The 17,335-nt window shown below is 40.9% G+C and overlaps 2 protein-coding genes across 3 annotated transcripts in view; one reads left to right on the top strand and one right to left on the bottom strand.

Moving 5' to 3' along the window:
* The window catches only part of pigk (phosphatidylinositol glycan anchor biosynthesis, class K), a 146,107-nt gene that overhangs the window by 59,061 nt on the left and 69,711 nt on the right, over window positions 1-17,335 (top strand). The window lies entirely within an intron of this gene.
* st6galnac5a (ST6 (alpha-N-acetyl-neuraminyl-2,3-beta-galactosyl-1,3)-N-acetylgalactosaminide alpha-2,6-sialyltransferase 5a) overlaps window positions 1-17,335 on the bottom strand; it is a 66,891-nt gene that overhangs the window by 19,402 nt on the left and 30,154 nt on the right. For both annotated transcript variants that reach the window (XM_086270565.1, XM_086270564.1), the window contains exon 3: window positions 8,430-8,842. In XM_086270565.1, the coding sequence (XP_086126691.1) occupies window positions 8,430-8,842 (413 nt within the window). The remainder of the gene's footprint in view (window positions 1-8,429; window positions 8,843-17,335) is intronic.

Genomic DNA, 17,335 nt, shown 5'->3' with positions numbered 1-17,335 from the left:
TTCTTGTCTGTTCCCACACATATGCATCAGCAGCCGCAGCATCCGAGGCTTTAACTTGGCAAGACAGAGAAACAAAGCCTGGGCCCTGATAAGAAAAGTCTTGACAAGAACAACCAGGCAGGCATCTCGAAACTCTGCTCGCCTGCTGTTGATGAGGTGACACATTTGGAGTGGAGGGTTTACCTGGCTGTTTGAAAAGGTGTTCAGACCTTCTCTCCCTCGTTTTCTCACAGATACAACAGTGCAGGGAGATGGGGTGGGGTGGGCTTGTGGGGTATATGTCAAGCAAAAATGCTGAAAGAAAGCCCTCTTTAACACCTAAACTTTGAGCATTTCTCTTTCTTAGGAAAGTGGCAGAGAAATGTCTTCCTGGGAAGGCAATAAGGGAGCGAGGAAATGTTATCAGTGTTTAAAGTGTATGAGAAGGCATTATAGACAGCACCCTAGAGCGTACCTAAAAAGTTAAACCCTGCTGTTTTGTCATGGCAAGGCTTTAAGTCTATGCTTTGATGCATTTTTAGACAAGCTGTGGTTCAGTGTCGGTCAGACTTTGATGTAAAAAGAAACATCTCGGAGAGCTAAGGAGTAGACTGCTGTGAAATTTAAGGGAAATCTCGCCGAGGTCCGCACTGAAGTAATTAATAAATCATTCAGAGATCTTCACTGGTTTTTTTAATTTTCATGAAAGATTCTGAAAGACAAAATCAACAAGAATGAGTGTTTAAAAGAAGGGATCCACTTCAAAATATTGTTTCAGGAACACAACAAAGAGTTGAAGGTGTTTATTTGGCTTGATATCAATCACCTATGAGACAACAGTCATCACTTCATTTCAGTTTTATTCATCTAGTAACCAGCTAACCAGTCATTTGAATGTGACATATTATAAGGTAGTTGCAGTGAGGTTTCTTACTGTTAAAAAGGGAGTTTTTCCTTCCCGCTATTTGCCAAGTGCTTACTCAAAGGGGGTCGCTTGATTAATGGGGTATTCTCTGTGTTTTTGTAGGGCCTTTACCTTAAAATATAACGCGACTTGAGGCGGTTGTTGTTGTGATTTGGTGCCATATAAATAACATTGAATTGAGCCAGGCTCAGGGACAGCAGTCATCTTCTTGGACCAGTTGCAAAGTGAGAGGCAGGAAAACAAAGAAGCTTGCTTTTTCACAAAGAGCCAGGTAGATTTGGATTGTTGTTTTTCCCTTAAAAAAATAAAAATCATTCTAAAAACTACTTGTAAAATATTTTTCTTAGCTCTGTACAGACATTAAGATTTCACCAACGTCTGAAATATTTTGCCTTGCTACTTTTATCCTCCACAGTGGGAACTTTTGAAGATGCTCATTCGGTTAAATAAAAATAGCGGAGGACAAACATGCACTACAGCTACAGTAAATAGAGACTATAAACCCAGTCTTCGTTTGCTTTCTTCCTTCAAATCAAGCAAAAAAAAAAAACAACCTCTTCAGGTACAGCCGCTCCTTATTTCTCTGTGGTCCAATAAAGCTTTGTGTTTGCTGGAAAAACGCACCACAAAATGGATGTTGATTTAAAATGTGGTTGAACAATCCAGACCCACCAAATCAATCGGCCCACACTGGCCACAGTGTTATGAACAGTGACAACACCCTTTTGTGTGACTTGCTGCTTTATTAGAGTCTGTCCATGCAGCAGACAACGCTGTCGACCCAGTGATGCTATCGCAGAAGAAGCACAGGCTTCTCATTTTCTTTTAATTAAGACAGGACCCAGTTTGTCTGGAACATGCTGATTTGTTTTGATATGCAAACATGGCCACCGGGCTTTAATATAACAACAGCCCTGTCTCTCAAACACACACACACACACACACACACACACACACACACACACACACACACACACACACACACACACACACACACACACAGGCTTACATACACACAAGCTCTTCTTTTGCAAATTAGAAAACTTTGAGAGTTCAAAGCACAGCATTTTGACACCAACCAATCTGTGGTGGATGTGTGGAGGTCTTAGTCAGAAGGCATGCAGCTAATCTCACTTAAGAAGTCTTCCTCATTTCCTTGTTTATGAACATGCTGATGAATAATGTGGTGTGAAATGTCAAGCTCTTAGCTTCAATGACTGTCTTTTAAAAGGACTTGAGGCAAGCTGTGAGTGGGACGACACATTTATCCCTGTGAAGGAGAGCAGTGCTGCTTCTCATGTTTACATGGTTTGGGATTGCAAATCCAGAAAAGGTACACATGTAGCTATAAGTTTAATTGCACGTTGAGCTTTCTTTTTTGAGTCTTAAAATCACATTTCTATATTTCAACATAAGATTTTGCTTTCCATTGCATTTCATTCCTAACAAGAGAAATGACTGTTAAATCTCTTTGGGGTGGATGGAGTTGGGTTTTTTAGTTATATTTGTGCAATTGTGGTCAGAAGTTTATGAACATGAATGTCATGGTAATTTGGGGTTTTTAATGATTTCCTAGATTTTTTATAGATGCTTGAAACTTTGTTACACACTAACATTAGGTTTCTGGAATGGTCGTCCCAAAGCCTCGACCTCAACCTTTTTAAAAATTTGTGGACTGCACTTAAAAGCCAGGTTGGTGCCAGGAAATCGAGGAAATTTGAATGAACTTCACCAGTTATGCCAAGCAGAGCTGGTCAAATATCCAGCCCAAACTATGTTAGGAACTTGCACCTTGCAAAGATGATTTTTATAGCCACCAAAAAGCTTTTAAGGGACATTTAACCAAATATTAGTGTGAGTGTATGGATATATTTGAGCTGTACTTTTGAGTCTGTGTGGATCAGAGAAGATCCTAAATAAATTCAAACTTGTGCATCCAATTCGGATTTTTAAAGCCAATACAGATGGTTGCTGTTTATTTTTCAACCCTGGGAAAAGAAAAGTTTAAAAAAATAATTAAAAGCCCCAAATGACCACAATGACTGACCACTGACTGCTACTATACATATATAGCAGCTATACTGTCTTTGAGCCTATTATTGTTATTACTGTGTGAAGGTCACATACAGGTATGATTTGCTGTTGTAAGTTCAAGCTGAAACATCTGTGAAGCATCATTATTTCATAACACTCCTATAAAGAAAAAGTATAAAAATATCTGAGTTCATTTTGTGTGTGCACACGGTTATTTATACCTGACACTTTCATCCTGAGTGATTGCAGTGTTTAGGGTTGATTACTAATTTAAACTCCTTCACTTTTTCTAGTCGCCTCTGTATCTACTTGACTTCCACATCACGTTCTGTCTGATCACAGTTTCTCTTGTATTTCGCTCTTTTTTATATCCATGGAAATGGCAGCAATAATGTGGCCTGAATATGTTTTGTTTGCAGTCTGCTTCCACATATAATCTTTTCCTACTACTGTACATTCCCCTCATTATATGTATTTTCTAATGTTCATTCCCTACAAGCAGCAAACCTGAATCCTCGCTTCAGTTTGGTGTTGGACTGTAAATTGACTTCAAGTTCAGACTTTAGACTGCACTCTTCAATTCTGTGAGAGCAGAAGTCTTTAAACAACAAAAATCTATGTAGAAATAGTGGAAATCTCCACACCGCATGCATTGATATGAGGCACATCACTTTTCTTCCATCAGTTTGTGTTGTTTGTTTGACCAATTACACCTTTATCTTGGTCATAATAGCTTAAGCAGTCCTGTGACATTTCATGAGTCACAGCAAAGGTTTTGCCCACCTTCAACCTGAGCAAAAGTCTTATCATCCAAAATAAGTGGAAACGTGTGGGTGTCTGCATGGCCTTTAAAGGTTACTTGGTTTGTAAATGTGTCCTATTCTTTTCATTTAGCAGGGAGCTTTTTCACTGCTGGGCCAGTTGAATATTCTCAAATTTTAGATCAAAAGATCACAGGTTCTTCGTTTTGGGCTCTTATTTCTAAAAAGGCATACAAATCTCAGTTTAAGCACGCTCTAAAAATATCACTTTTAACTTGTAACTTATAAATCTCAAATCAACTTAAATTTTTTTCCACTCACTGTTTTGTAAGTTAGAAGATCTGTACTGTTACCTTAAATATCAGTTGCACTGATATGGGCTGTCACTGTTGCTCTTTCTTGCTCATTCAAAATGTCAATATCACTATTCTTGTCCAGTGATCTGTCAGGGCTCTGAGCCAATCAGCCTCGAGCCCGTGATCTTTACAGATCTGTCAATCTGCCTTTCAAGCTGTCTGTCATGTATCCCTCCTCTTTCCATCTCATCTGGCTTGCTATCTGCTGCCTGCTCTGTCTACTCTGCAACACCATCAAGAGAGAACACCCAACTTCTTGGTAGATCAAATGGTGGCAATGAAGGACAACACATCTTTGGTTGGCAAACAAGGATAAAGACTTAATTTAGGATTATATCGTCGCTGTAGCAAATAGCCTTGTTGATTTCTATAGGCTTTATCTGGCAGAGAACCCTATGTGGTAACTGTGAAAGACATCAAAATTGTCCTCCCCAAACCTCTCTGTGGTTGTAGAAGTATATGGAGTTGTCCCAGCCAGTCAGCAAAAATCAGGTGATGTGACAGGTAGTGACATAAATGCATCTTAACAATCTGAAGTTGCCTGGAGCATTTCAAACTTCAGTGTTCTTCTGGAATTTGGGAAATTCTGTTTTTCACCCCATCTACTCTTACATCACTGACCATAACATCGAAAGTAACAGTGGTAAATTTGACATATGATGTTTATGTAGTATTTCTAGAAATTAGTGAAACTTTATGCCATGAAAAGTGGTGGGACCGTATCGTCACCTAAAACTGGCAAGTCGATTTTCAGACATACATCAGATGCATTTAATAATTTAATTTAATATATTGGTATTAATTTTACTGTGAGTCGTATTACTGCTAATTGATTTAGTAATTTGAAATCTGTGACTTACTTAGTTTTGATTTAATTACTTCTTGTTATATTTAAAATTTATATCTATAATTTATTTTAATTTTTTTAGAACATCCTCACTATTACTGTTAAAATGCACTCTTTTCTTTTGCAGCTGCTGCTCTGCTCTTTTATGGAAAGACAGAGACTGTTGTTGTGTCAGCCCGTCAAATACCATGCTTTAGGATAGCACAACCTATACTTAGGTGTATACACACGCTCAATCAAGTCTATGAAATTTCACCAAGTGACATGAAGTGGTTGCCTAGACGACCGGACAGGACTGTACTTTTATATTTGTGTTACATTTGTGAGCATTTTCAGTCAATAAAAATGTTCCTTTGAGTTTATAAGTTTTTCTTACATCTTTAACATATACACTTTGTAGAAAATATTTTACTTTAAATAACCGAGGAACCATTGAGGGTAATTTCCATGACCTTGATTAGCAACATAGAATTTTTTTAAAAGTCACAAACATAACATAACCAATAATGTCTCCCAATAACACTCTAGGGGTCAACTTTTTTATTTCAAAGTATGTAACATTATGTAGAAGTGTGTAGAATTGTGTAGCCACACAATGTTAGGTCATTTCCACGGGAATAACACTGTGGACAGATCTGCAGGCTTCATCTGCCAATCACTGGCCGATTTCTTGCAGCAGACCCTTTTATTTTGTTTTGGGAACCAGCGTAATGTTGCAGTAGAAGAAGGGGAGTTGGCCAGAAGGACAGAACTACAAAGGTCACCGCAGACCGTGTTTACAACCCAAACTGAAACACCTCTACATAACCTGCAGAAAACGTATTACAAGTCAAAACGTTGCTTTAAGATAAGCTCAAAGTTAAGTTTTGCTTCTGCTTACTGTAAATCCTGCTTAAGATCAAAACTGATCAAAAGTCAGCTTTATAAATGAGTCCCTTTCAGCTGTTCTTCACAGCTATGTAATTTGTCCACTGCTCCAGCTGTCTCCTTGCTCTCTGATGCACAGCTGCCCTGCTGTGGCTTTTCTCTTTTCCTTTTTTTGACCAATGTTCATAAGCCATCAAAGCGCGCTTCAATACGACTGCCAAGGTTTGATGTAAGATGCACTGTTAAAGGGATTCAACCTAGATCTTTTTGATAGGTGACCTATCTCAAATCATCATATTTTACACTGCAGCTAGCTCCAGCAGAAACCACAGTTGGGCTGTTAACAATTAGCACAAAGCATCATGGGAACAGAAAACACAGACAAGGGAGAAAAAAGTTATTTCAAAAGCTAATTTGACTCTAATCACCAGTTAAGGCTCATTCTAGGAATTTACCAGAAAGGATGCAGAGGGACACCTGCTTCCCTTCTCTCTTCTGTATGTGTTATTAAAAACTGCAGGATGTGGCATCATCCTAAACCATATTAGTTCTCTTTACTGAAAAGGCATAACCCATAATTACAATTAAGCTTGCAGGGTTGCCGATTGCACGGTTGATTACCCAGAAGCTCTGCTTTTAATGCTGCGGCCACAGGCTCCCAGTTCTTAAATAACACGGGATTCATTTTCCAAATTAGATAAAATATTGCTTCATAAAGGTACGAGACATTTTGCATGCACAGAGCTTCTGTTAAATTTTTATCTCAAGCATTACAAAGATATACACTAATATATTAAGGCTTTATTTCTCTCTGCTTCCACGCTCCATGGAGCAGAAAGGACCTCGAATAATTCTCACTGATGTTAATGCCTGGTGCTAGAAAGGATGAGAAACTGTAAATACGAACAATAACAGAGAAAGCCTGCTCACTGTAAACATTTACCATGATTGTAGGCACAGATTCTGAAGGATTAATGTCTGAGCCATTCACCAAATCCTCTGCTCGGCGATTTCCCCCATGGCATCTATCTTAAGCTGAAGTCAGATTCAATCTCCGATGACACCCCAAACAAAGGCTCAGATAAAGCGACGGAGACACAAACAGTGTTTGTATGGGTGGGTTTTCATTAAGAGTTAATGGCCACAGGGCTGAGAACTCATCTCCGACTCATTAAAACGGAGTCCTTTAACACTGTTCATTTTGCAACTGAAACTCGGGGTAATTTTTAGGAGGCCATTAGGACACCACACAAAAGAAAGTGAAAGCTTGTTTTGTCACTTTCATTCCTTTCTTTACTACTTTAAAGTAGATCCCTCTGAGACCCATTCAAGTAGTTTTGTAAATAAATTACAATATCTGAGACTTCTTTATGCGAGAAACTTGCACGTTCATGTTTCCATGACATCCAGGTTTACTTGCTAAAGTCTGTTTTTCAAACACAACACGGATTATGAATGCAGAGGCATGCTTTGCAACCACCTACTCTTGTCCATTTAGTTTAAGGGTTTCCTGCAAGCATGGTACGTACTGTATTACTAAATGCATAGCCATGGTTTGACAGACATATACACTTTTACAACACAAAAGAAGCTGACTTTCATACGGTGCTGGAATAAAAGAGACTATTTGGGAGAAGGCATATGGTATAGTTACTATAGACTATGTGCTCTGAATTGGATCAGGCCAGATTTATGGTCCCACTTTTCAGCCTACACAAAAATAAGGATTGTGGAAGTTCAAACAAGACGTGTTTATAGTCCTCAAACAGCATTGTCTGTGACTCAAATGTTATGTGTAGGTTGAAATCTGATTGGATAAAAAGTTTGCTTGAACAGAAAACGGAAAAATCAGAGACGGGTTCACAATAAAGATGAAGGAGCTCAAAAGACAACAAAGATCAAAGAAAGATGGCTGAGAAGAACAAACGATGGCTGCAGAGGACAGTTTTAAGCATTTGGTTTCACTCCATTACAAGATGTTCTTTGCACTGTGAGTTTTGTCTTTTACATAAGCCCAACTAAAGGACCAACAACAGCACAGACAAACAAGAGAAGCCAAAGTTAACATATCTTTGGTCCCGCATGCATTCTTGCAATGCAAAAACTCCACATAACAAAAATGCAACACTATTCCAGCATCATTATCAGTAACATGAGCTCATTGTAAAGCATTCGCCGTCGGTAAGTCGTGCACCAAATTCATCAATTTACTAATCTTTGTGCACTATGCGTTGGAAAAGTTTGGACAAATTCACAAGAGAAATATGGCTGAATTTTCTGCTGATGTAATAGCTGAAGAAGCTGTGAAACTTGTAGCTTGAAAAGTATTGACTGTGCTGCCCTGAAGGTCAGATGAATCACACAAGTGAATGAAATTGGTAGTGACTGAAAATCTTTCCTTGCTTTCGATACAGTATGTGGGAGGGACTACAGCCTAGTGGCATATGGTTGATTTCCACAGGGATAGTGACATGTGAACGTTTGACTGATCAGATAATAACGCATTTGTACAAACTATAAAAATCAACCTGTTAAGTTTGTTTAAGGGCAGAATGATTAAAACTTTATAAAACTGATTAAATATTAATTAAATTATAGCTTTAGCTGAACTATTATTAGACTCCTGATGATGATGGGTTCTGATGCAGTGACGCCCTCACCTGTCCTTGCCGGTCTCCTTCTTGAAAAGTTCATCAAACTGCAGCATCTTCTGCCAGGAGATCATGTAGACTTTGAGCTTGGGGAGCACCTCTTTCATGAGCCTCAGGTTGTTGTACACAAGGCCCTTCCCATCATGCCTCATGTAGTTGCTGGGGCCCCAGAAGATAAATACTGTGTCCTGGCTGGCGTTGAGCAGTTCGTTGCGACTTCTCAAGACCCGCTGCATGCTGGAGTGTGCAATGACACGCAGGGAGGTGCGGTGACCGACGTCACGGGCGTAACCTCTGGCGGTGGGAGCGTCGTTCATGCGGATCACGCACTCGGCCCGGTCGATCTCTTCACCTCGACCGCCTCCAATGAGGTGACCTGAGCTAGTCACCAGGGTGCAGGTGTGGCAGTGCATCCTGAGAGGCTGAGTGAGAGAAGAGGGCAAAGAAGAAGAAGAAGAAAAAAAAAAAAACCAAGTAAGCAAACATGAACTTTCTCACAATATTTGGCTTCCACATCCTTCCGTGAATACCCCTGAAGCACAGCAGCAGAATTTCTGTTCGTTTTCTGCAGTTATTTGTTTGTAAGTCTACAAACTCTTTTTTCCACAAGTCAAAAATGCTGTGAAGTTCTGTTTAGCCTTGGTTTATACAGAGAAATGCAAAGCAGACAGAAATGCACACCTAGGGGAACTTTGGTAAAAAGCTTCACAATGTATTTGAGGCAGAAAATGCTTTGTTGACAAATGGGTAGCGACAGAGCCTCCTGGGTATATGTAGCTTGTCATATTGCTTTGCGATTGGTAGAAACCCTGGGGTCTTATAAAGGATTCACCTTAAATCTTTCTCTCACTCCCACACAACAGAAAAATGTGTGTTTACCTCCAAAACCAACACCAAGATGCAGAAAATCACCTGCAATACTTTATGGGAAACTCACAAAACATTATATTGTTAAAAAAATACAGCACACAGGACAACCATGTCAATAGAAACAACTATCACAACAATATTCACCATTATACTGACAGCTGTAAGGATAGCATAAATACTGCTTTTGCCTGATGAACATGAGGGTATTTACAACATGAACATATTTATTTGAATTCATTTCTACTTTGTAGATGGTGTTTTTCTTCTTGCTCCTGTCCATATATGAGCTGCCACAGCAGAGCTCCTTTTTTCTTTTGCTCTATTATTAAAGCAGCGGATTATGTTCATTTCCAGGCTTGTATTTTTGGACTCTAATACAGCTGCTTTTCACAATTCACAGTTAGAAGCATTTTTTTGAATTTTACTTTACATGCTGAGCCATGGTGCAGCATAAAATAAACAAGCTCCCTTGCCCTCCCTTTACGCCAGCTTAATTCTGATAAAGGAAGGATGGTGAAGGGTGTCAAAACTGGCTTTAATATTTGGAACTTTGGCCATGTGTTATACTAATATCCATCCGCGTAACAGTATATGACAGAGAATAAGGAAAATAAGTAATTAATGAATAGCGAATGAATAGGTCTCTTGTTCATTTTAAATTACATCTGTGTCTATGACTAAAAACATACAACACCACGGCCCGCTGATGTAAGTGTGACCTCTTTTTCACTACGGCATGCACATAAATCATTTGCATAGCCCTATTGATATATGTAAAGCTGCCCTGCATGTTGTTGGTATGTATGAAGCTGCTGCACATATGCTTTGCATGTATTTGTGGGCATGTCTGTGATTCCCCCCGCACTGCCACACATACACAGACACACACCCCTGCACCGAAAATCAATGATATGCAAACCAGCCCTGCAGAGCCCTCTAATGTGCCCTGAAATATCACCCCAGCTGATACGTGTGGTAGTTATTTACACTCTTATAGCCATAACAAATTTACATTTTCTTGGCATTAATAAGAACAAATGATAATAGCCTGATATGTGTGGGGGTGGAGCGGGGGTGGAGGAAGATGTGCCATTATCGTCGTCATCTGCCGACTTTGACTTAGTGGCAGATTAGTGGCGGAGCGGGCTCATCTGTTTAATGAGACCTTAAGGTGCAGGGAGAAAAAAAAGGGGGGGGGGGGGGGGTGACAGAAAGATGGAAAAGAGGCAGGAACGAAAAGAGGACCACAGAAGAGGTACGGAAATCAAGGATATGTAAAGGAGGGAGAGAGAGAGGGCCAAGAGAGAGATAGATGGAGGCACAGAGAGCCACACTGGTGCCATCGTGTTTGATGAAATGTTGAGCTAATGAGGTCCTGGTGGTCTACATCATCACCAAGAACAGCACCAGCATCCATCAGTTCCTCTCGTCTTCCCCTGGCCCTTCCTCTCCCACCTGGCAGAGCTTTGACAGCTAATCTGGCTGAAGAGCTGCGACACCAGCGGAGCAGGTCAGAAATCCCATTTTTACCCAGGGGCTTTTAAGTGGCTCTATAGACCTTATTCTCTCCTCCTCTGTCTCACGGAGCATTTAAGTGGGCCTTGCTGGCCAGAATTGGCCTCTTTGGGGAGCTCGGTCAGGCTATTACTAAGAAATAAGCTGCATGCTTTGGACGAGGTTCTCCATTCCAGTCGGAATTACGTGACCCATCCAATATGGTGGTTCTGGGTTGAGGCGATAAAGTCCAGGTAAACTGTGGTTTACCTCGAGATGGGACGCGAGCGCCTGCTGACTCCAAAGAACCGAAAATATCTTTCACATCCAATTTATCCTCGAAACCCCCCTGAAATTCGAACTCCATTTAAAGATTCATGCAACAAATGGTTTATAATTCAAGACACATCTATCATTTATGTCTTTGAAATCGCTGCCTTTGTTCCTCCTTAGTGAACAAAATGCCTTTGAACATAATTAAAAGATATGCTACATTTAAACTTTGACTGTTAAGAGTTTTTCTTTCTTTTATCAGTTTCTGGTTACAACACCTGATCAAAGCTGTGATCAATAATGCAACTCAGTGAATTTCCCAATCCTGATTATGTTTTGTCTTACCAGCAGTGGGGAAAAGACACAGATGAGGGGAAAAAAAAAAATCAGAAAAAGTATTTTCTGCTGTACCATAAAACAGTCTAGCTGCTCTGATTAAAAGCTTTTCTGATTTTTCCAGGAATCTTTTTATTTTTGAGATAATTCAGCAGAATAAAAAAAAACTATTCCACTGAGCCACAGTTTCTCTATAAAAGGGTGATTTTATATAAAGGCTGGGAGGAGTCGTTCTGCAGTAGGTATACGACAAACTGTGCAGTTCTTTAGGGAGTGAAAGGTAATTTTATCCAATTTCAGTGGTACTTCATATTTTTCTCCAGCGCAATTTAAAGGAAAATAGTCTACTTTTAAGCCAGTAGTCATTCACCAATCAGCTATTACAATAAAACCAGCTGACTAATACTGTGTAGGTCCCCCTCTTGCCACAAAATAACCGAGGCACCTCTGGGAGGTATGGCGATTTCCAGTGGTTTGTAGCGCTGGTGACAAATCCTTTCAGTCCAGTGGGTATGGGAGGGAGGGGCTTCTTGGCCTTTAACAATCTTTGAGTAGGTGTTGTGTGTCAAAGCACCATTTACATACCAGCAGTAAAGCTGCTTTGCTTTTGTGGCGGTTGGGAGTACAATAATTTTAAAAACTGCAAAACACTGGTAAACACGAAACTCTAGGCCCCTGACTGTTACTCAAAAGCAGTGTGTATCTGGGGCCTCTTAACATCTCACACAATTTCATTTAAAAAGGTAGCATTTCACACACAAAGAAAGATTTTTGATAAGTCTAAAATGTTCGTCTTCATAGCTGAACATGACCTACAGATGCTTTTTTGTTGTTTCACTTACATCAGTTCTCTAATAAGCCTTTAAAGGAATCACCTCAGTCTGTAGGCTTACTTGTGACTCTTTGAGTTTCCAAAAGTAGAATGAGAGGCAGAGCCTTCAGCTCCCAGCCCGCTCTCCTGCGGAAGCAGTTCTGGCTTAGGAGACAGACACCCTCTCTACTCCTAAGATTAGACTTGAAACTTTCCTTTTTGATAAAGCATACAGTTAGGGCTGGAATCAGTTGACCCTGAAGCATCCCTTACTTATCCTGCTATAGGCTCAGGCTGCTGGGGGTCTTCCTGCGATACCCTCTGCATTTCTTTTCCACTCACCTCTTTTCACTCCCCAGGTGTTTATACACCACGGCTGTATGTTGTTAAATTTGATCTCATCTCTCACACAGTCTGTGTTTTGTTGTCTGTCCCTATCCTCTCTTTCTTCTCTCCTCTTTCCCCTCACTCTACCCAACCAGTCAGAGCAGATGACTGCCTCTCACTGAGCCTGGTTCTGCCAGAGGTCTCTTCCTTTTACAAAAGGAGTTTTTTCTTCACATCATCGCCTGGTGCTTGCGCATAGAGCATCACATGATTGTTGCCTTTTTTTTTAATATTGTCCGGGCTTTACAGTAACACTGATACATCAGGGATTTTCCTAAAAACTACTTTTCAGACACTTACACAAGAAAAAACATCAGCAAACAAATCATTGTTATTTACATTTAATAGTCTCAACTTTCACAACGAGCAATTGTTTACAGTTCGCAGCTCCCTCTAGTTGACCTTCACTTTCCTGTCGTTCCCTCTCTGCAGCACTGCTTTTGCTACCTACTGTGCTGCAGCTATTAGAACCTGTCCTCATCCTCAGGGTGTCAAATACTGGCAAGGTATCGAAGCCAAAGGACACCTTGCGCATATCTCTGAGACGCCAGCGGCTTTGGCAAAACTGCAATATTTGATGCCCTTGAAAGAAGAACATGCTGGCAATTATAGCCATGCCGTCTGAACTGCCAAAATGACTTTGGCCTGCTGAGAATCAAGCCAATCTAATGGTTTGAAGAAATCTGATTGTCTGTTTGACATTTTACCAGTTCTCTCCAGGTAGATTTCATTACTGACAAGTGAGGTGCTGGATCCAGTGAAATAAGTGCCGGTCCCAGTCTGGGAGGCTCCAGCTCCTATTCTAGCAGGATCTGGGACAAATTAAGCCCTGCAGAAGAGGACATAACAGAGAAGTTGAGAGCTCAATTTCTCTTATATTAAACCTTCATGACATCCTGAGAGCTTGTTTGGATTTTTTTAAGCCAATGCAATGACTAAGCAACAATAAACAATTTTATCTATGTATTATTTCAAGGAAACTCAAGGTTTGCAACTAACTATTGATTATTTAGCAATGGTTATTTTTGCAAAACAGATTCTAACCGTATTTGGTGAAAGTTTAAATCTAAAACAACCCATAAAAAGAATAAAACTATTCCAGCATAAATAACTTCCATTTAAAATCATCTCACGTTTTTTTTATTTTATTTTATAGTAAGGTGTTTCTCAGAGAGATGAAGGATAACCTTGTCCCACTTGTGGGACTTGCCGTGAACCTGCCGTGTTTTTTTTAAAGCCCATCCATCCACGGTGTCCTAGTAAAGGAACAAAAACAACAACATGCACACAGACAACAGCCAGTCACTGTCTGATCTGTGCTCAACCTGCCAGAGCGACAACCCAGAGCGAGGAGGCTGCCCTCCTCTGTTTCCTCATTCTGTCTGCATCTGAACACTCCGCTTCCACCGGGCCTGTCCTTCACGGGGCTGCAGGAACAATCAGTACCTCCACACCACACAACCCGCCTGACTACCTGACCCGAAGAAAACATGGCTGTCAGAGCTGGGTGGGGGATTAACTTTGAGGGATGGTGGAAGTGATGAAAGAGAGAAGCAGTTCAGCTCCAGACCACCTGGGGAGGCGTGAAGAAGGAAACGGAATAGCTGGGTGGGTATTTGGGGGCCATTACGGTCTGGTGTTGAACTGAATAAACATGATGTTTGCCATTCAAGATATATTTCTTGTCATATTAATGTCCTTTTGATCTTGTGTGTGAGTCAGAAGGCTGGCATTATTGAGTGACATTTGCAAAGTATATATAAGAGTATATAAGAGAGTATAATTAAATGGAAAGAGGAATACAAGCCGCGGTGGACTCATATAATCACTTATGATTACGGTGTGATTGTAGTTGAAAAAGACTGTGTGGCACAGCTACCCTGATTGGCTTCGTGGTCAGCACTCACAGCCCCTGGCTGCCCATGGGTAACACAGGCAATAATTGGTGGTTAAAACTCACATGGGTCTTAAGGGGGCATGAAATCAGCTTTAATTCCTCACCCGACTCCCTTCCACCATCCCCCTGCTCAGCTCTGTCCCTTGAGGAATACTTACACTGCGCTGAACCATTACGTCTGACGTATGCCATTCCCTCTCAGAGCGGAGAAATAGCATTCAAGTGTTGTTATTGATTTCATGTGCATGAATGCGATGGGAAGGGGGTTGGGGGACGAGCGAGGGCTTAGCAAGGATGCGAAATGGAAGATATGGCCGGTAAATGTGAGCAATGAGAGGCAGCAATCATCCAGCCCAGCGGGATGCTGTCTGGCTGTCTGGTATTGCCCACAGATGCTACAACAGAGCAGAGCCTTTTTAGCCTCCTCCAGGCTGACCTTTAGGCTTGTCAAAGATCCCTTTGTTTTCTATAGCCTCCTCAGAGGAAAGCGTTCTATAACAGTCAGGCCTTAATATTAGCTTGAGGAAAAAATGCTCATGAGGCCTTCTTAGAAAAGAGCCGAAGGGGAAATTATGACGTCAATTTAAATCTCTTTTTTCGCATGCCATCCTGCTAATGTAGACTGTGAAAGTGACTTCTGTCTTCCATGGCTCATTAATGACTGATGGGTCATATTTCATACTGTAGTGTCACAGGGGTGAGAGAGATACAGTCTGTAGCTGTGCAAAATTTAAAGACATTACAGACATTAAGGAAGGCGTTACAGAGCCAGTAGAAGCAAAACCAGCTGTCTGAAGCTATAATTTGGTCCTGCCTCCATCAGATGCGAAATATTTATCTGTGCATGTGATTATTTTGGCCATGCCAAGTCTACCACCTAAAGAATCATAGCACTTGCTTTCGTCCTACCGACCCACATAAGCATTCCTCAAGCAACATATATGAGTGTTTTTACTCCTGAGGATCAAGAAAGTCAGCTTTTGAAGGTAGACTGTGTGTAGCTGGTACACATACTGAATTTTGCCAGTTTCACATTTATTCCAAAACTGATAGGTTACAACGAGAAAACATAGTTAGATACATAAGATAAGATAAGATAAGATAACCTTTATTAGTCCCACACGTGGGAAATTTGTTTTGTCACAGCAGGAAGTGGACAGTGCAAAAGTTATGAGGCAAAAATTAGAATACAATAAGAATAAATACAGTACACAACTGTACAGAATAGAATAAAATAAAATACTATATACAGTAGAATAAAATAAAATAAATATACAATAGATAAAAATAGAATACAAATACAAATACTATATACAACTGAGTAAAAATACAACGATGACAGAAAGGATTATTGCACTTAGTATTATTGCATATGTATGGATGTGTGTGCTTGATCAGTTAAAGTCTTTATTATGGAGTCTGACAGCAGTGGGAAGGAAAGACCTGCGAAATCTCTCCGTCCCACACCGTGGGTGCCGCAGTCTCCCACTGAAGGAGCTGCTCAGTGCTGTCACAGTCTGCTGCATGGGGTGGGAGATGTTGTCCATCAGGGATGACAGCTTAGCCGCCGTTCTCCTGTCACTCACCACCTCCACTGGGTCCAGAGGGCATCCTAGAACAGAGCTGGCCCTTCGGATCACCCTGTTCAGTCTCTTCCTGTCCCCAGCAGAGTTGCTGCCGCCCCAGCAGACCACGCCATAAAAGATAGCAGAAGCCACCACAGAGTCATAGAAGGTCTTCAGGAGTGGGCCCTCCACTCCAAACGACCTGAGTCTCCGCAGCAGGTACAGCCTGCTCTGCCCTTTCCTGTAGAGGGCGTCTGAGTTATGAGTCCAGTCCAGTCTATTGTTCAGATGAACACCAAGGTACCTGTAGCTGTCCACAGCCTCAATGTCCATACCTTGGATGTTCAGTGGTTGCAGTGGAGAATGCTTGTGCCTGCGGAAGTCTACCACCAGTTCCTTGGTTTTACTGGCGTTGATCTGGAGGTAGTTCAGCTGGCACCAGTCCACAAAGTCTTGGGTCAGACCTCTGTACTCCTTGTCGTCCCCATCAGTGATGAGGCCGACTATTGCAGAGTCATCAGAGAACTTCTGCAGGAAGCACTGGGTGGAATTGTGGGAGAAGTCTGCAGTGTAGATGGTGAAGAGGAACGGAGCCAGAACCGTTCCCTGTGGGGCCCTCATAGAAAGCTTCATTTACAGAGGACCAGGGAGCCAACTATTGACCCATGCATAAGTGACATCACAAATGCATATTCAGTCACTTTAAAACACAACTGCAGGTCATAAAAACTGATTTCACATTACTGGTCACCACAGCCAGCTGGAATATACTGCATGCTCCTAATGTATTGTTATAGTTATTGTTTAAAGAGGGCCAGCCACCGAGTGTCCTGCTGTAATTTTAATCAGCACAAACTGGCAGAATGTCAGCACATTTCTGAAAGAAAAACAAATACAAGTCTCAACTGTTTTATTGCAGTTCTGATAATTAATGAGTAATATTGCTGAATAAGCTAGAATAAATATTTTGCTGTGAGTGGGAAAATAATTATTTTAGCCATTTAGCTCCATTCTCTCTTTTTCATTGAGAACTACCTCCTGAGTCTCCCGGTGAACTGAAGCCATTTCCAATAAAACAGGAATAATAGCAAACTGGAAATGAATAGGAAGTAATAGAATTAATAGGAAATCAAATCCTCTGTATAGAAGCTCTGCTAACACTAGTATCATAAGGCTCTGACACTGATTTTGCCAACACTGCTTATGAATAGCACATTTGTTTTTTCACATTTTAACTAACGGTTACCAATTAAAGTAATAAGACCTGCTAGGGGTTTTGCTA

Source organism: Aulonocara sp. 'chitande type north' Nkhata Bay, linkage group LG18 (genome assembly GCF_057382095.1).
Source record: "Aulonocara sp. 'chitande type north' Nkhata Bay isolate Kocher_YH1m ecotype deep benthic linkage group LG18, A_spYH_male_GT1.1, whole genome shotgun sequence".
NCBI classification, from domain to species: Eukaryota; Metazoa; Chordata; class Actinopteri; order Cichliformes; family Cichlidae; genus Aulonocara; species Aulonocara sp. 'chitande type north' Nkhata Bay.
Note: the sequence above shows the minus strand (reverse complement) of the source record. Positions and strands in the feature narration are given on the sequence as shown.